General features: G+C 45.5%; 1 protein-coding gene across 1 annotated transcript; it reads right to left on the bottom strand.

The window, feature by feature from the left end:
- Window positions 1-8,810: 8,810 nt before the first annotated feature.
- Window positions 8,811-19,731, bottom strand: LOC136653327 (vomeronasal type-2 receptor 26-like). Its single transcript, XM_066630237.1, has 6 exons — window positions 19,637-19,731; window positions 17,846-17,959; window positions 14,285-14,570; window positions 12,971-13,816; window positions 10,928-11,054; window positions 8,811-9,709 (listed from the first exon to the last, which is right to left on the bottom strand). Exons 1-6 carry the CDS (start codon window positions 19,729-19,731, stop codon window positions 8,811-8,813), a joined length of 2,367 nt encoding a protein of 788 aa, XP_066486334.1.
- Window positions 19,732-19,850: the final 119 nt, after the last annotated feature.

Below are 19,850 nucleotides of genomic sequence, written 5' to 3'. Positions count from 1 at the left end.
TCTCAGTATTTTTGATTCCATATTTACTGAAAATTTAGCCACTGATTTTTGTTCAGTTTTTTGCAACTCACTAACAGCCCAATCTTAACGGGCAGCCCAATCCTGAGCTGCCTGGGGTGCCCCCGCTCGGCGGTACCACGAGGGCTGCCACCGAATCCAGCTACTGCTGGAGGTGGTACCGCACTACCGCTGGAAGCACCTTGGGAGTAGGGGACGTTCTTCCCCTTCCCCAGGGTAAGGGAGGCAGCCCCACAATGGGGCTACTGTCATTAGTGGCACCCTTTGGGCACCGCAAAAGTAAAGGCGCTTGTGTAAGGCATGCAGCCTCCATGAGCAGCTAGGATCCTGTGGAGCAGAGCTCCGCGGATCCTCCTCCCGCCCGCCCCCAGGCACGCCTCTGGCATGCCCCCTCCCCGCCTCACACCGGCCTCCCTGCCCCCTCCCCACATCACACTGGCCTCCCCACTCTGCGGAATGCCCCCGTCTCCACCCCATTTGCCATTCTGCAGCCCAGCGGTCGCAGGCACTGCTGAGGTGTGGAACGCGGGCGCCTGCCAGGTGGTGGCTTAGCACCAGCTGGAGCTGAGCCACCTCCAGCGGGAGCCCGACAGTAAGCCCCACAAATGTGCCTTGCGGCACCTTTGCCACTGTGGTCCATGCCATGGAGGCGTGGTGTGGACCATAGGATTGGGCCCTAATGGTCCAAACACACCGGACTTTGCACTGTCAGAACTCACATTCCAGCAATGCAAGCCCCGTTGTGGTGTCTCAAAAGGTGTGCTACCACTGTGTGTTTCTGGGCCACTACTGCAAATGAGAAACAGCGTATGTAGCAGCAGCTCCCGGAAGTGCTGCCAAGGCTGATCAGTAAAGAATCAGTGCATATTGTGGGAAGAGAGCAGAGGGAAATTTCAGAGCAGGGAGAGGAGGGGAGGGACGGTGAGTGGACTGGAGGGGATGGATCCTGGTGGCAAAACACCTGCCAGATCCTATCTCCCATTTCCCAAGCTGCCCCAGGGCACAATCCTGAAGGCACCCTGGGCCGACGCTAGTCCCTTGCGCTGGTCCATCGCCATTGCAAAAGTGCCGTAAAGCACTCTCACGCTGACTTTGCAATAAGGAGGCCAGTACTTGGATGTAAGCTGGTCTCCAGAGGCTGAGGTGGGACCCACTCACACAAGGCAAATGGTGAATCCGCAAGAGCCAAGCTCATGTGTTCATTGTTTTTTGAGTGCTAACAACTCATGTATCTTTTCTATGGCCAAGTGACACCCCTTTCTCTCTGTAATGACAATTGCCGTCGTGGTTCCCACAAGAGAAAGAAGGAAGATGAGCCATATTGCTGCTACGATTGAATCCCATGTCCTGAAGGGAAGGTGGCTGGCCAGACAGGTGGAGTTTGTCTTTATCAAGATCTGACTGACTCCAGCACAGTAGTTGCCAAACTTTTTGACTGGTAACTCCCATTGGCCACAGCTCTCCATTAGGGTGACAATCCTACACATTGTATAGGGTGGTGGGTATTTTGCGAGGATTCCGCAGCTCCCCTGGCTGGTTTTTGCAGCTTCCTGAGGAGCCGCAGCTCACAGTTTGGGAACCACTGCTGTCATATATCCAGTCAAGAGTAAGATAATTATGCTGAAAAATGTCTATTTGGTAAAGAGCTTGCAATAACTGTCAGTAATGGTCTACAGTTTTCCTTGGCACAGAGATTGTTGGTCTGTTAGTATTCCTAAATGTATTCCTGTTCATCAATTAGTTTGAACTAATGTGTTTACACACCTTTGAAATAATCAGTAGAACAGTTTGAAGAACATCTTTCTGCCCCTTTTTTATGTGATCGGCCCATACAGTGAAAATCTGGAGAACAAGTGCAATAGTTGCTTTAATTTCAATGGGAATATTTCTAACTCATTCCAAAGCCATTTGAAGTTCACCCCCAAATCACCTCAAATGCCTAACAGCATGAAAAAGATGCATGACACACTAAAACAGAATAAATAGCATTTAATAACAACATTACACAGCATCAATAAAGTATTAAAGTCGACAATGAAAAATTGTTCAGCAGCATCACATAAACAGGTTTTGCACCTCAAACTTTAGTTGAAAACTAAGAGCAACTCTCTTTCATTTCACCGGTTTTTCCACTTTTCCCATGATTTGTTTTCACCATGTTCTGTTCTTTAAGTTCCATTCTGAAAGTAATTAGTAGAAACTCAGCACAGAAAGAGATTCACTGTGATAAGGAGCATAAAATGCATGTGGCTTGAAAGCATGGGAATGCGCTACTCATCAGGCAGTGTGCCTTACATGGAAGGCCCCTCTTCCCAGACCTGCTTGGTCCTCTGAGGGTCATTAAGAGTGCTTCCCTTGAAGTCCACAGGAGCACCCCCCCCCCAAAAAAAAAAAAAAAAAAGAAATAATTTGATCCAAACACCTGGGTCACCTTTTGCACATGAGACAAATTTGTCCCCTTCTCAGTTTCTGGAATCAAATGCAGGGAAGGTGCATGAAATGAGCAAAATGGGAGGTAGATCTTTTTTCCCCATATCTCTCCTGGACTTGATAATGAAAATTTTGGTATGGATAAAAAGGGATAGATTTAACATGTGCAGATAGATACATGAGAATTTGTATAGCAAAAGCACATATAAAAGAGGAATGTGGGTGCATATTTGCTCAGAAGTAGTTTTATTCAATGAAGTGTGTTTAGAATTGCAGCTTGTAGATGTAATCATATACACATTGAACTGGGAGTGAGTACAACTAAAAATCAATGGGGCTTCCTGTATTGGAATTTCTGAAGATCTGGTGAGGAGGTAGATGTGGTATCAGCAGTGGCCCCTTTAAGGGTAAGGCCTGGGCATCCAGCAGAGTGTGCTGCATAGCTGCAGCCACTTGAAGGCAATAAGGCCATCAGGCATAAAAGCACCTGATGAAGGTAGAGTTTCCTGTGGGCAGCAGAAGGAGGAAAGCTTGAGGAAGAATAGACTGGATTAATGGACTGAGGAATTGATGGCTAATGGACTGCTGATGGACTGATGTGTGAATGGACTTTGGAAGCTGCTGGAGCAGAAACTACTGGAGACACTAAGACTGGTGTTTGGCTGCTGAGACCTGCTGAGAACCAAGGGGCTGCTGTAGTGGCGGCAGGCTGCTGGCAGGAAGGAGGACCTCTGTAGGTTAAACAGGCGAAGCTATCCTGGTGGTGGGGTCCAGCAGTACTGCAGGGCAGAACCAGAGTCAATCTTGGGTACAAAAGGGGTGCTAATTAGCTAAATGTGGGCATAATTCTCCAGGCAGAGCTTGGATTGGGAATTTGGCAGAACACTTCCTTCTGAGGGAAAAGGCAAACAACTGCATGGTAACTATCTTATAACAGAATCTGCTCTGAAATGGAATCTCCTCTCTTTTCAGACATGGATTCCTGCACCACATGTCAAAAAGATCACTATCCAAACCAAGAACATCCTTTGGGGATGACTTTAGACATTTCATCTGTTTTACTTGCTTGGATCACAGCTCTGGTGCTAGGAACATTTATGAAGCATCACAGCACTCCCATCATCAAAGCCAACAACCAGAACCTCACCTACACTCTCCTCATCTCCCTCCTGCTCTGCTTCCTTTCTTACTCTTCATTGGGCAGCCAGACAAGCTGGTGTGTCTCCTCTGACAAATTGCCTTTGGTATTGTTTTCTCAGTGGCTGTATCTTGTGTGTTGGCCAAAACTATCACGGTTGTTCTGGCTTTCATGGCCACCAAACCAGGAAGCAATATGAGAAAATGGGTGGGGAAGAAAATGGCAACTTCCATTGTTCTTGGCTGCTCTCTTATCCAAGCTGACCTTTGTGTACTATGGCTGGCAACATCTCCCCCATTCCCAGACGCTGACTACCACTCAGTGGTTAAAGAAATGGTCCTGGAATGCAATGAGGGCTCTGTGACAATGTTTTACTGTGTCTTGGGCTACATGGGGCTGCTGGCTATTATGAGCTATACCGTGGCCTTCCTGGCCAGGAAGCTCCCCGACAGCTTCAATGAAGCCAAGTTCATCACTTTCAGCATGCTGGTCTTCTGCAGTGTTTGGTTATCCTTTGTGCCAACCTATCTGAGAACTAGGGGGAAGTCTATGGTGGTTGTGGAGATCTTCTCTCTCTTAGCCTCCACAGTTGGGTTGCTGGGTTGCATTTTCTTCCCTAAATGCTACATTATTGTGCTGAGGCCTGACCTGAATCAAAGAGATCAGCTAAGAAAGAGGAAAACGTAATCAGAATCTCATTCTACAATTACAGGTTTAGTTCACTAATGCAGACTTTCTGCAGTGTGAACCCTGTTTCCTAGCTGCAGTGCAGAGTAATCTCCATGTCTCCGTTTCATCTATGCACTTCACACACAAAACAAGACCATAAATTTGCCATTAGAGAGGGAGCACGCAGTCTCAATTTCATTTTCGTCTTTGTTGGAGCTACAGGTATAGTACAAATTCTCTGTACAACTCTAAGAAGCGTCATGGCTTTTGAGCTACTTTTCCTCATATCTCCCAATATCAAATTTAAGTTGCAGTAGCCATATGGTGTGAGAAAGTTGGGTTGAATTATGCATGCCTCTACTCCTTGTTTTTGGCCTTCCATGTTTCCCCCATGAATGGATGCTAATATGGAGACCAACAGTGTAATCATATACGTGTCTATTCAGAAGAAAGACCTATTGATTTCAGTGGGAGGTAGTCCTAGATAAGTTTATATAGGACTGTAGCCCAAGTCCATCCTGTGCAGTTAGAAGAGAATCTGACAGTCCACTTCTGCCTTGAACTGAAAGTTAACAAAATTCTCCCCTAACCATTTCTTTAGAAGTCATGTCAATTTAACAAAGCCTACCCTGTGAGGGAGGCAAGGCCGATAGATAGTGACTGGCCTAAAGTCACCTAATAAGCTTCGTAGTTGAGGAGGGATTTAAACCTGAATCTTCCTGGTCTAAGTCCAGTTCTCAAAGCACTACACCATCCTGGCTCTCAGATTAGGAACAGAGTCAAGACTGCGATAACTGCAAAACCCTTTGCAGTTTTCAGTGAATTTTTTTTCATCATTTACAATATCATCATTGATATCAGCTCATTTTAAATAGGAGACCTAGATAATTGTAATGCTTTTTTTTCTTTTCATTTTTGAAGCATGAGAAATGTTCTTGCACTGTAGGGTTGAATTTTGCTATAATCCCAGTTAGTCCCAAATTACCATTATTATGTTCCTAAAGCTTTGCATTTGTTCTATGAAGTGCTAATTTATGCTTAGCGAGGTAGGGAAAACCTGCTTTAACCTGTGTCAACACCAATTGCCAATGTTTCTTCTCCCTGTTTTTTTTTTTTTTTCCTTGCAGCATGTAATAATCTCTTGTTTTAATTGCTCACAATCTTCTATCTATTTCAGTTCTTTTCTTTTAGCTTACAATATGCTCACTGGAGATTATGAGAGATGTCAATCAGTCAGTCACTGAGATATATTCAGTCCCTGCAGCCTTCCTTTGCTAATTTACATGCTATTTTTGGGTTGTACAATTTGCAGCAGAAATGACTAAATTTAAAAAAAAGAGTTGCTTCGGCTTTCTCTAACATTTCTTTCAACCCTTTCTCTGTTTGGGAAATGGCATGTTGTAAGTCTTTCGGAAAGCATTGATTATCATGATTCTTTGGTACCGCATAGTAATTATCAGTTATTTTTTTCCAAGTAATTCTTCTACACTAAAATGTCAGCTGTCTTATTCAGTCGAACCAATTTGCTGGATCATACACATCTTCAATGAAAATGTTACCAGTGCACTTTTCAGACCTGCACATGGGGGAAATGTATTTCCTGTGCTGGGACTCTATACAGTGGCCAACAGTGATTCTGGAGGGAAGAAAGATGGACACAAGGGTGAAAGTAACAAAATTTTATTTTCAACATAAGAACATAAGAACAGCCCCACTGGATCAGGCCATAGGCCCATCTACTCCAGCTTCCTGTATCTCACAGCGGCCCACCAAATGCCCCAGGGAGCACACCAGACAACAAACGACCTCATTCTGGTGCCCTCCCTTGCATCTGGCATTCTGACATAGCCCATTTCTAAAATCAGGAGGTTGCACATACACATCATGGCTTGTAAAGCGTAATGGTTTTTTCCTCTAGAAACTTGTCCAATCCCCTTTTAAAGGCGTCCAGGCCAGATGCCATCACCACATCCTGTGGCAAGGAGTTCCACAGACCAACCACAAGCTGAGTAAAGAAATATTTTCTTTTGTCTGTCCTTTTGTTTGTCCTGACACTCAATTTGAGTGGATGTCCCCTGGTTCTGGTGCTATGTGTGAGTGTAAAGAGCACCTCTCTATCCACTCTGTCCATCCCCTGCATAATTTTGTATGTCTCAATCATGTCCCCCCTCAGGCAGGGATATTTTGGGATAATATTACTGTGGGGCCCCGGGTTTCGGTGAACCCTCCCAGGTGTGAGAGGCAGCAGTGGGGCACTGAGGATTCCAGCTCAAGCAGCAATGACCCAGGCAGGGGGCCTCAGAAAGGAATGTGGGGGGTTGCGTCACCCTGGTCCTTCTCCCCACCTGCTGGGGCTCCTGGACTCCCAGAGAGTCCTGGCTCTCAGGCAGGCTGGCTTCTGCTCCAGCCGGCTGCCTAGCCCAGACTGCCATCATCCCTGGCCCGGTTAGGCTGTATGCTGCTGACCTGCCCCTCTAGGCCCTGCCCCTTCCTCCTTGAGATGGCTAAAAGGCTGGGCCCTCACACTCCTCCACCCTCCTCCTTTCCTGGCTCTCCCAGTCAGTGTTCCTCCACAGCTGGCCTCCGGGTCAGCCTTCTTCTTGCCTCGAGCCCCCTGTCGCCCTGCAAGCAGCCCCCTTGTCCCAGGTCTCCCCAAGGTAAGCCAGAGGGACCCTGACAATTTCAAAAGTAGGGAAAGGGAATCAAGGCCAAAACAATTTAGTGTCTCATTCATTCACACAGGTAGACGCTAAGTGTGAGCAGTTGCAGTTGACAGAAAAGCCAACAATCAGACACACACAAAACACACTTAGGAATGTGGGCGCTCCCATACCAAGCTCCCCATGCCCCTGTGCCACACCTGCGCTACCTGCTCTGGCTGGTGCTGCTCCCGGATGCAGTGCCGGAAGGCTGGTGCAGGCCTTTGAGCTGGAACTACTGGCTCACAAGTAGTTGCAAACATGCTTGATGGCACATTTCCAAAACTCTGAGCCAGCAGACAGATGGCAGCACCAGCTCAGGCGAGGTATAGAATTGCGCTGCCTAGGACTGCGGCCAGAATCAGCTGAATCAGCTCTCTGGCGGGTTGGGGATTTGAATCCAGGTCTTCCTCCTCCAGGTCCCAGGTCCTGACCCAGGGGTCTCTAAACTCTGGCCCGCAGGCCACATCCAGCCCTCTCGAAGATTTTATCCAACCCACACAGTTCCCCATCCTCTCAGGGCTAAGAATGGCTCAAAAAGATGCAATTCAGGATCTCCCAGCATGGGTATATACTGAATTCAGTCACTAGAGGAGCTGAATGTAATGTAACGTAATTACCTCTAGTGGCTGAATGTGGTATATACCCATGCTTTTTCAACTCTTTTTTTCAAATTCCATTCTCCCCTCTTCCTGTGGAAGACAATTTTGTCTTCTGCTTCCCTCCTCCTTCCAGCGCACCCACTTCAATCAAACTCTCAGCACATTGGTCCTCCATATTTTTATTATTTATTTATGTTCAGGCCCTTGGCACCATGTCAGATATACAATGCGGCCCTCCTGCCAACACGTTTGAAGACCCCTGCTCTAACCACTACAGCACACTGGCTCTTAATTCTGGTTCAGAAGCAGAGCTCCATTTGAAACCTTCCAGTTTTTGTCTCACAATGTAATATGGCATGCCCTAATTGCAAATGGTTGGCAACCTTCAGTCTCGAAAACTATAGTATAAGTCTACAGCACCCAGTATTCCCAGGTGGTCTCCCATCCTAGTACTAACCAGGCCTGACCCTGCTTAGCTTCTAAGATCAGACAAGATTGGGCATGTGCAGGGTAACATAATGTTGCTTCCACTTTCAGATCCTTACATTCATTTATGTTTGCCCCTCTGTACTGCGGAAGTACATCTGCGTGAGCATCTATGAAGCATTGCAAGAGGACAACACTGAATGATATATTCCACTGCCCAAAGAAAAATAATGACAATTACACAATACTATAGTGTTTACATCACATTCTTGAGTAAAAATTGTTAAACAAAGGTTTACATCCACCATCACCCCAAACAGGCACCCTCAATCTGAAGGTGCCTTCTATCAGATTTCAGCTCTATCCCTAGCAGTGTTCAGATGTAGTTGTGCCCGGGTACAGTGGGAATGGGTAGAAGCCTAACAGTAGTGTGCTCCATAGCCATGTTCCCAGTGTTCCCTAGGTACAACAGCAACTGTTACCATGCACATGCCTGATCTCTTCAGATCTTGGAAGCTAAGCAGGGTCAGGCCTGGTTAGTACTTGGATGGGAGACCGCATGGGAATACTGGGTGCAGTAGGCTTATACCATAGTCTTTCGAGACTGAAGGTTGCCAACCATTCCCTAGGTACAACATTTCTCTGGAAAGAATCTGGAAGAGCACTTTGAATTAGCTCATTTTAAAAATGTTCCAACTAACTTTGAACTTAATCCTTTTTTAATGGGAATTTAGGAAGCATTTGGAGAAAGTTTCACATGCTGAAAACAGCTCATTTCAGAAAATGTTCAAGTGCGTGCATATATACTGGATTGCACTTTTTTTCTTTTCAGTGTCTCCTTATTAGTTGTTCCTTGCTATTTAGTTCAGGCCTCAGCAAAATGATGTAGCATTTAGGGACAAAGATGCAACCCAGCAATCCAGCACTGGAGGCTAAGATGGAGAAGATCTCCACAGCTACCAGGTATTTCCCTTTCGTGCTCAGGTAAGTTGGGACAAAGGACAGCCAAACACTACAAAAGACCAGCATGCTGAAAGTGATAAACTTGGCTTCGTTGAAACTGTCAGGTAGTTTCCTGGCCGGGAATGCCACAGAGAAACTGACAATGGCCAGGAAGCCCATATAGCCCAAGACGCAGTAGAACATGGAGGGTGATCCCTCATTGCACTCTAGCACAATTTCTTCACTCATTGAATGCATGTCAACATCTGGGAATGGGGGAGAGGTGGCCAGCCACACAGTACAGATGCCAACTTGGAAAAGGGAGCAGGAAATAACAATGGAGTTGGTCAGTTTTGTCCCCATCCATTTCCTCAAATTGGACCCTGGCTTGGTGGCCATGAAAGCTAGAACCACAGTGGTGGTTTTTGCCAACACGGAAGAAACAGCCACTGAGAAGATGATGCCAAAGGCAGTTTGGCGGAGGAGACACGTCACTTTCTCAGGACTGCCAATGAACAACAAGGAAGAGAGGAAGCAGAACATAAGGGAGATGAGGAGGGTGTAGGTGAGGTTCCGATTGTTGGCTTTGACAATGGGAGTGTTCCGGTGCTTCATAAACATTCCTAGAACCAGGGCTGTGGCTGAAGAAAACAACAGTGCCAACATGGCTAAAGCTATCCCCAAATTATCTTCATAAGATAGGAAAGTCACATTCTTGGGAATGCATGTATTCTTGTCCATGTTGGGGTAATGACCTTCTGGGCATTGAAAGCAGACCTCCATGTCTGGAAGGAAGGAAGGAAGGAAGGAAGGCTAAGATACGACACTCCTTCAATTTTTAATACACCTCACCTTGTGGGTGTAAGTTCTGGAATTAATCAAATGCCATAGTGTAAGTCTCTGACATCTTTTAGTGGTAAAATGGCTACCATGTCTATTTAGAAGTCTGAACACACTGAGATCCTCTCAGCATTCCTCTTTTTACAAAACTGTAGTGGTTTACCCAAATATATGTTTTTGCTTCTCTAGAGGTAAATAGGTGCAATTGAATTACACTGCTTTTTAATTTTCAGAGGAAAACAAACTTCATTTCCATTCTTATATCAGAGGAGGGGGAAAGTTGGACTTCTGCACCTGCATCAGATTTGGTCTCTATCATTAAATGTACATGGATCTGCTGCTCATATTCTTTGGGATCAATAGAGAACTCAGCACAGAATACCCCTATGCTGGTGTGCCTAAACCCTGTACATTACCCTCTGGTCTGGGGGGGGGGGGAGACAACGAGAGTGCATTGGCAAGATGCAAGCTCATGCACTTGCAAGCACACCCTGCTAGCCAAAGTAGGGCATTTGTCTGAAGAGATCCTCCCTCCAATTAGGGATATACTAATGATCAGTGGGAAGGGCATCACTTTGAAGTACATTTGCATAAGAAGAGGCTTGCCAGCACATGTCACTCCCTCTTCCTGCCATGTGTTGATAAATGGGCTTTAGGCACAGCCCAGTCCTGAACTGCCCAGCGTGCTGGGCTGCAATGGGACCGAAAATGGCTGCTGCCGCATCCTGCGCGCTCCAGGCAGCCGTCAGAGGCTCCTCAGGAGAAAGGGACTTTTGTCCTCTTCCCCTGGGTAAAGCGAGTAGCCCTGCAATGGGGCTACTCTATTCTACACCGACCCAAAGGTGGTGAGCCTGACATGGAAGCTCTGGATCCAGTGGAATGAAGTTCCACTAGTCCCACCTCCCTCCCGCCCCGCTACATCCCCTGAAATGCCTCTTACCTGCCCTCTCCTTGCCCTCCTTCCTCCTCCCCCTGCCGCAGAACACCTCGTCCCCACCTCCCCCCATGCCTCACCTTCCTCTCCACTGCTCAGCGATCCACGTGACTGCTGAGCGGTGGCGCTCCGGCACTTGCCTGGTGCTAGCCGAGCGCCGGCCAGCACTGTGCTAGCACCAGCAGTGAGCCAGCGTGCCGAGTTCAGGACTGGGCTCTATGTCTCTTACCCTTCTCACTTGAAATCTTCCCATCTGGACACGGGATGCAATCATAGCAGCAAAACGGCTTCTCTTCCTGTTTTTCTTTTCTGTAACCAGGGTGGCAGCCATCATTACATACAGAAAGCGGCAATACCTGGTGCATAAATGGAAAAAGCAGCTTATTGTTCTTGTTTTTGTTATTATTGACCTTTTCAATTTCGAACAATAATTTCCTGCTTTGCTTTTATTAAACAAAACCTTTCAAAATGAACGAAAAATATATACTAGAAAACAACAAGAAAACCACTAACTACCACTACCAGAAAAATAAACACATCAACGAACAATAGTCTAAAGCATTGGTCCTCAACATTTTTCATGCCTCAACTTCAGTAGTTAAATAAAGAAATTATGAGGCTGGGGACCCAGTGCAGATCCCGCACTCCCTCCTGGGTCCCGATGAGCCCACCCTCTGCCCCCACCTGTCCCATTTCCCTCTAACCCTTTTGTCTTTACAACAACCCTATGAGGTAGCAGCCTGAAGAGGGCAGGGCTTACGCACTGTAAAGTAAGACAGCAAGAAGAGGCTGTTCAGGATTATATCAAGAACTCAGTTTTGATAGGACAGTACCATAACTGGATTGGATCCAAGCCCACTCCTGCACAGGTTTAGGAAAGTTGCCATGACCCCCCAAATGAGGTTTTGCAACTCCTTTGGGGTCACAACCCACAAGTTGATGAGCACCGGTGTAAAGGAAGGCACATGCAATTTCCCCAACACCTTACAGAATAGCTAGCTGTTCATCACTTTGCAGAAGTCAGATGGGCCTCCCTGGCAGTGCATTCCACAGCTATAGTGCCATGATCAAAAGGAGTGAAGCTTCATCTGGCCATCAACCTTGGAATTATGCAGTGGGATGATGAAGATTTCTACGTATGGCAAATGGCACCATTAGTCTGTTTTCCCCTTATGATAAAGGACCGGGACAATTACGTTCAGTGCCTTAAGTCTTACATACTACGGACATATTGCCTGGGATCCAATCCTATTCAATTGTCCAGTGCCAGTGCAGCTGCAAAGCAGCCCCAAGGTAGAGGAACAAACATTCCCTCACCTTGGAGAGGTTTCCATGATTACCCCCCCCCCCCAAGTATAGGTTGCAGCACTCACCCAGTTGGCTGCCCATAGGTGCCTCAGCACTGGGAATTTAGATAGGATTGGGCCTCTGGAGTGGCAATATTGCTGCCACCACTATTATCACCACTTTTATAGTCTTTCCTCACTACACTCACTCACGACACTCACTCTTTCAGATTGAGTGTCCATTCAAAATGTGAAAAATTGTGACATTACCTGTGTTCAATTCCTACCTGGTTAAACCTTCTGTGCCATATGATGGCATCATCATGAATGGTGAACTTTCTGTCCAGGGGAGCCTGGAGATCCAGCTTTCCGATTTTCACTCTCTTAAAAGATTGATTTGGAAAAGTGACCCAGTTTATAATGTCAAACCCTGAGACCAATTCCCTCTTCTGATTAAAAGAAACCATGTCTCCAGCACTGTTGTTAAATGAGACTCCTTTCAGGAAGTGGTGGAGCTAGATAGAAAAATGAAAACACATTTTCCAAATAGATGCAAATGGGTAACAAAATAGGGTGACCTCGTTTGGAGTCAGATCCTTGTCCCATTAGGCCCAGTATAGTCTAACCACCCCACCCCACATCCACTCTTGAAAGTCTAATTCAGAGACTTTTCCAAAGGAGAATTCACAAGATCAAATTTCCCAATTTTCTTCCTAATAAGTAATCAACACCCAAGCATCATTTTGAACCTTGCTGATTATTAAGAAATTGGAGAGTTGTTACTCTAGCATTATTTGATGCACCAGTAGATCTCAGTTAACTGTAAGATCCAATTTGCTAATTGCCCATTGCTAAGTGCTTACTTGGAAGTAAGATTTGAGCTTCCCTCAACATAGGAGTGTAGGAGAGAACACCAGTTCCTAACTAAGATAAGTGACACAAAAGTTTGCAAATGTTCCCTGCCCAGTCACTTCTCGGGTCATTACCTGCCATGACTGCTGACTCTGAAGATACTGTCTCTCTCCAGTCAACTTTGTTCTGTGTTCGGCTTGGTACAATTTCATGCTATGTAATGCATGCACAACAGCATATACAGCAGTGTAGATGCTGTAACTATGGCCCACCATGCTGAGTTCAAAAAAAGCCTCAGGAAGACTCTCTAGTTTCTCGGTCCCAGTGCAGAGAGTCTCGCCTTCAGTGCCAGCAAATGAATCTGGAAAAACACAGTCAAATGCCTGTTCCCAGAAGTCCCTGATAAAACCATCTTCTTTCGACAAGAAAGGATTCCTGGTCTGAAGAAAGCTGTTGAATCCTGTCACATCATTTGAATGTATTGTGAAGGACAGAGCACCATGGATGTCTTGTACAGCCCAACTCTTCTGAAAAGGCAATGCTGTAAGCTCCATGTGAGCAGTCAAAATCCACACTTTACCTTCAGGCTCCCTTTCTAATCCTAGTTCTGATATATAAAACAACCATCGCAAATGCAGTATGTGATCTGCATAGACAACCAAGACATTAGCATTGCTTTTCATGGCCGCACTGTTTATGTCTAGCATCCAATTCACTGTATCCAAAATGCCGTCGCTATAAATTTCCTTAAGCCTTTTTAGGAAAGCTGAACAGATGCCATACAGGTGAAACACCATGAATAAGTTTTGCACAAATATTTCACCATTTATATCATCTTTAGCAAGGACCCCAACCCATGTCCATCTGAAGTGCAGAAGTAGTTCACTTATACCCTTATATTGGTGGGCTTCATTTGGGACCATCTGGTAGAAGGAATGTTCTTTGTCATCATCCATTCCTGAAGCAGAGCCATATGTAAACTTCAGAGACAATCAAATGGAGGGGTAGGGGGTATGGATAAGAAAAGAAAGAACATAATTTTTTAAAATGAAATGTGACTGTCTGCCTTAATAGTGATATATGTGTAATTTTAATTCTATAGTCAGTTTTGTCTGCAGTCAATACAAAACATATAAGGAAGATTCAGTGTTTTCTGTACTGAAATATGTACTGTAAATATGATCAGCCCAGAAGTAATATGTATTTCTGCATTAAATATATATTTTCAATTCAGTGAAATCACATGAGTTGGTGATAAAAAGCAGAGAGGAAATGAGTTCCCAATAAATAATTTATTGAGTCAGGGAGTTGCAAAGTCTGAAGAAAACCTAATCCAGCATACCCCCACCCAATCCATCCACATACACTGTACTTTAGTCAGGGGTGGAGAACATACTAGGTATGGGGTTTTCTCATACCTAGGTATTCTCACCATGTGCTTATTCTACCTGTGGAATTTTGTAGCTGCTCAGGAAGATTTCCATGTCCTCAGAGATCGCAGAATAAAGTCCCCCAATGACTGCTATCAAGTTGTTCTGTACACCACACTTATAGTTGGGAATAAATGATTTGTGTGTGAAAAGAAGCTCCATCATGGCCCGGGGTGTCCCTTGGAAGTAGCTGTCACAGATGTGGAAGCCCACGGTGACATTAGGTAAGAGTTCATGGTTTGCATTCACCTCCTCCACAGCAAATGCCAAAGCCAAGGTATGCTGGTAGTTTTTACCCAGGACACTGTAATGGGAGTCATTTGCTATATTACAGAGAATTTCTCCACTGAGTGACTAACAGGTCTATACATTAAGAGCACATACATGTGCTATGCATGTTCGAATGTAAGCAGCAAGAAAAGAACATAAGAACATAAGAATAGCCCCACTGGATCAGGCCATAGGCCCATCTAGTCCAGCTTCCTGTATCTCACAGCGGCCCACCAAATGCCCCAGGGAGCACACCAGATAACAAGAGACCTCATCCTGGTGCTCTCCCCTACATCTGGCATTCTGACTTAACCCATTCCTAAAATCAGGAGGTTGCGCATACACATCATGGCTTGTACCCCATAATGGATTTTTCCTTCAGAAACTCGTCCAATCCCCTTTTAAAGGCGTCTAGGCTAGACGCCAGCACCACATCCTGTGGCAAGGAGTTCCACAGACCGACCACGCGCTGAGTAAAGAAATATTTTCTTTTGTCTGTCCTAACCCGCCCAACACTCAATTTTAGTGGATGTCCCCTGGTTCTGGTATTATGTGAGAGTGTAAAGAGCATCTCCCTATCCACTCTGTCCATCCCCTGCATAATTTTGTATGTCTCAATCATGTCCCCCCTCAAGCGTCTCTTTTCTAGGCTGAAGAGGCCCAAACGCCGTAGCCTTTCCTCATAAGGAAGGTGCCCCAGCCCCGTAATCATCTTAGTTGCTCTCTTTTGCACCTTTTCCATTTCCACTATGTCTTTTTTGAGATGGGGCAACCAGAACTGGACACAATACTCCAGGTGTGGCCTTACCATCGATTTGTACAACGGCATTATAATACTAACCGTTTTGTTCTCAATACCCTTCCTAATGATCCCAAGCATAGAATTGGCCTTCTTCACTGCCGCCGCACATTGGGTCGACACCTTCATCGACCTGTCCACCACCACCCCAAGATCTTTCTCCTGATCTGTCACAGACAGCTCAGAACCCATCAGCCTATATCTAAAGTTTTGATTTTTTGCCCCAATGTGCATGACTTTACACTTACTGACATTGAAGCGCATCTGCCATTTTGCTGCCCATTCTGCCAGTCTGGAGAGATCCTTCTGGAGCTCCTCACAATCACTTCTGGTCTTTACCACTCGGAAAAGTTTGGTGTCGTCTGCAAACTTAGCCACTTCACTGCTCAACCCTGTCTCCAGGTCATTTATGAAGAGGTTGAAAAGCACCGGTCCCAGGACAGATCCTTGGGGCACACCACTTTTCACCTCTCTCCATTGTGAAAATTGCCCATTGACACCCACTCTCTGCTTCCTGGCCTCCAACCAGTTCTCAATCCACGAGAGGACCTGTCCTCTAATTCCCTGACTGTGGAGTTTTTTCAGTAGCCTTTGGTGAGGGACCGTGTCAAACGCCTTCTGAAAGTCCAGATATATAATGTCCACAGGTTCTCCCGCATCCACATGCCTGTTGACCTTTTCAAAGAATTCTATAAGGTTTCCTTTTGGCAGTGACTGCTTGCTTTACCTTTACAAAGTTATAAATTCTACATTTCTTTAAAAATTGATGGCATGACTACTGAGTGTTTAATAATACTGCCTTTTATTTATATGTAATCATAAGAACATAAGAACATAAGAACAGCCCCACTGGATCAGGCCATAGGCCCATCTAGTCCAGCTTCCTGTATCTCACAGCGGCCCACCAAATGCCCCAGGGAGCACACCAGATAACAAGAGACCTCATCCTGGTGCTCTCCCCTACATCTGGCATTCTGACTTAACCCATTCCTAAAATCAGGAGGTTGCGCATACCTCCTGATCCTCCATAATCCTCCATAATCCTACATAATCCTACATAATGCATAATCCATAATCCTACATAATGCATAATCAATGCACTATGTAACAGCACATTTTTCATAGAATCATAGAAACCTAGAGTTGGGAAGGGCATAAAAGGTCATCTAGTCCAACCCCCTGTCAAGCAACAGGAAATACACCTAGAGCAGTGGTTCCCAACCTGGGGTATGAGTACCCCCAAGGGTACTTGCCATAACCTTTAGGGGTACATGAAAAAAGAATTGAACGGTGGCGGGAAATTGCAGGTCTGCATTGGAAAGCCTAGTGGGGCTGGCAGCATAGCAATGAAGGCAGCTAAGAGGCTGAGAAAGCCTCAACGTTAATTTCTGGTCATCAATTTCTGTATTTCCAGATATCGTTCAGTAGTTGAAAATATATAAATTTGAAATAACAGCAATTAGATTCATTACACTCATTTTGCTAATATGAGAGATACCATTTATGGAAATGGGCTGCCAAGCGGTACGCAAGTGAAAACACTTGGGAAGCCCTGTCCTAGAGCACCACATGGCCTTGGGCTAGCCTACCTGGCAGAGCTGTTGTTGCGTCAAGAAAAGCTATCAGTTCCTAGCAAACAGCTTGCAAAAAAGTGATGGTGTAGAAGTGTTGTTTACAGTGAGTAGGATAAGTTTACAGCCTATGTCTTACTGAACACAATGAGCTTAATTCTGAGTAAAGTAAAGAACACTGTTTTCAAACACCTCTGGGGCACAGACATTTTGCAAGAGAGAACAGGAATATGAGGAAGGCCAAATGACACCACTTTCAATGCAACCCATTTCATTCAGTAAAGGGCCAGGACAGAATTCCTTTGCCCGTTTTTGCTTTTCCTGTAAAAACAAGGTACTTTGGGGTTGAAATACATCTTTTACAGTGAAATCCCCAGTTCTTGCGTTCTCGTTCCTAGAAACAGCAGAGTGCAATTTTGCCCCATATCAAGCGTGTATATGTATCTCTCCAATGGCATAGCTAGAAGGGGTGCAAAGCTCTAAGTTTTGCAGGGAGCCTCACTAAAGTGTGCAAGCAGCCCCTCGTCTCGTCTCCAACTCCCCTTCAGAGCCATTCCAGGCAGTGGGACCAAATTGGAGACATATGCCTCCGTTTTGCTTCCACCGCCTGGAAGGTTCTGAAGGGGAGGGGGGAAGGGGCTGCTTGCATGCCGCAGAGAGGATCCCTGCAAAACTTAGTGCTTTGCACCCGTTCTAGTTATGCCACTGTATCTCCCTCCTATTTTTTAGTTTTTAATTGTAGGCTGCATTCCTGTTTTGGTGATCAGTTGTCTCTGCTTCTATTCAGACCACACTAAGGAAAAAGAATGATGACAGATAGATGCTATCAGCTGGTAAAATAAGGTCACAGATCATTATAAATAATTCCAGAACTGGCCTGCCAGAGAACAGGAGCTGAGCACAAACGTATTGGGAAGAAGAAAACAATGAAGTCCTTACACGGTCCCACCAGTCACTGAGTGGCGCGGGTGCTGATAGAAGTCATCCACTTCAAAGTGCATACTGATTTGCGATGTAATGCCACCAATCGTGATGCTTCCTGGTCGCAAATACCTGTAAAGAAAAGGGAAGGGATCCGAATCCATGCATTTCAATGTATGCGTTTCGTATGATATGTCAGATGACAGCATCAGCAGAATCAGAAACAAAATTCTCCTCCACGGAGCATCTAAGAGACAGATCGGAATGGCCATCAACTCTTCTTATATGCAATTCTGACATCTGAGTGATTAATTCCAAAGTCTCCGGGATCAGACTGATTCCAATGTGGCCCTCTTTAAGAGTATATATACCATTTTTCTTCACTCTCATTCTTGCTTGTGGTCACTGAGCCACTCCCCAGAGGTTGTAACAAGCAGCAGAATTAATTCCAGTAGTTTGTTAATTACCGGGGAGAGAACGTTATCTGTTCAAATTATGTGTGTAATAATTCTGTATTAGATATACATACCATAACTGTGTGTAATTATGACTTTGCTGAGGAAAACATGTTTTTGACGTTAAAGTCAAGGTTTTTTATGTGTTCATTATTTAGAGTTCCAACATTTGTTAGAGTCCAAGTTTGGCTTTATCTGCTTCTGAATCACCTCTACTTTCAGAAGCACAACCCAATCCTATCTCAGAGCCCAATCCTGAGCTCTTTAATGGGTGTCGCAAATGTGCCATAAGGCATGCCCAAGACACTTTGTGCCGAGTCAGTGCCGGTGCTAGAGCTAGATAAGCTAGTTTAGAGCTCCAGGTGGCGGTAAGGGCTTCGAGGACAGGTGGGAGGCGTTCTGGGGAGAGGGAGGGCAGGGGAGGGTGGTTCAGGACGAGGAACTGGGTCAGGACGGGGGCAGGATCCTGAACTCCAAGTTGGGATGGAAGGCCCAACATGAATTCTCTCAAGTCTGTGCTGGCAAAATAGCCGGCCCATGAGAAGCCCCATTGTGGGGCTTGGACCTTTCCCCAGGGGAGGGGGATAGAAGTCCCCTTCTCCCATGGAGATAGCAGCTGCCATGTAACCACTTTGGCGCTGGCTGCAGGGGATTTTATCTGGGCTAAGTACGGCAAGGAGACATCTAGCAGCCTCTGTTCCCAAGCTCAATGAAGTGGAGGCTGCACCAAGAAATTATTACTAATTGGTATTGGGATGTAAATATTAAAGTGATTTCAACAGAAGCAAAGCCAAAGTCTCATTTAAAAAAAATATGGAGGCTTAAAAGGCTTGTAAATGCCCAGTATGAATGTCTCATGCAAATGTTGGATTTAACATATAAAACTCAATATAAATGTCTAATACAAACTTAACGTTTAAATTAAACTCAAACCCTTATTTAAAACATAATAGATAAATACAGCACAATCCTATGCATATCTACTCGGAAGCAAGTCCCATTGTGTTCAATAAGGCCTACTCCCAGGAAAGAGTGCATAGGGCTGTAGCCCTAGAAAGCTTGTTGAGGGGGTTGAAAGTGACAACTGCTTAGCAAGGTAGTCTCAGAACAGTCCAAGTTTGCAGGCGCATCTGAATCACTTGAGCTACCCCAGTGCTTTCCCCTTAGTGAGTTGTTCCCTGACGTTCAACTCCGGCCTCAATATAATAATGTGACATTTGGGGGAAAAGATACAGCTCAGCAACCCAGCGCTATCTATGCTAAGATAGAGAAGACCTCCACAGCTACCATGGATTTTCCCCTAGAGCTCAGGTAGGTGGGAATGAACAATAGCCAAACACTGCAAAAGACCAACATGCTGAAAGTTATGAACTTGGCTTCGTTGAAGGTGTCCGGGAGCTTCCTGGCCAGGAAAGCCACAGCAAAGCTGACAATGGCCAGGAAGCCCATGTAGCCCAAAGACACAGTAAAACATCGTCACAGAGCCCTCATTGCATTCCAGGACCATTTCTTCAGGTACTGAGTTCATGTCAGTATCTGGGAATGGGGGAGAGTTTGTCAGCCACACC

This window comes from Tiliqua scincoides, chromosome 5 (assembly GCF_035046505.1).
Source record: "Tiliqua scincoides isolate rTilSci1 chromosome 5, rTilSci1.hap2, whole genome shotgun sequence".
NCBI lineage: Eukaryota > Metazoa > Chordata > Lepidosauria > Squamata > Scincidae > Tiliqua > Tiliqua scincoides.
The sequence above is the reverse complement of the archived record's forward strand: the minus strand, read 5'-3'. Positions and strand labels throughout refer to the sequence as shown.

Bases quoted from the DNA above. Each gene is read 5' to 3' on its own strand.
- LOC136653327 (XM_066630237.1), bottom strand. From the start codon at position 19,731: ATGGGCTTCCTGGCCATTGTCAGCTTTGCTGTGGCTTTCCTGGCCAGG. The intron at 14,571-17,845 runs GTAAGGACTTCA...CTCCCATTACAG, and splicing joins TCAGTGACTGGTGGGACCGT to TGTCCTGGGTAAAAACTACC. The intron at 9,710-10,927 runs GTAAGAGACATA...CCTTCCTTCCAG, and splicing joins GAAGATTTCAAGTGAGAAGG to ACATGGAGGTCTGCTTTCAA.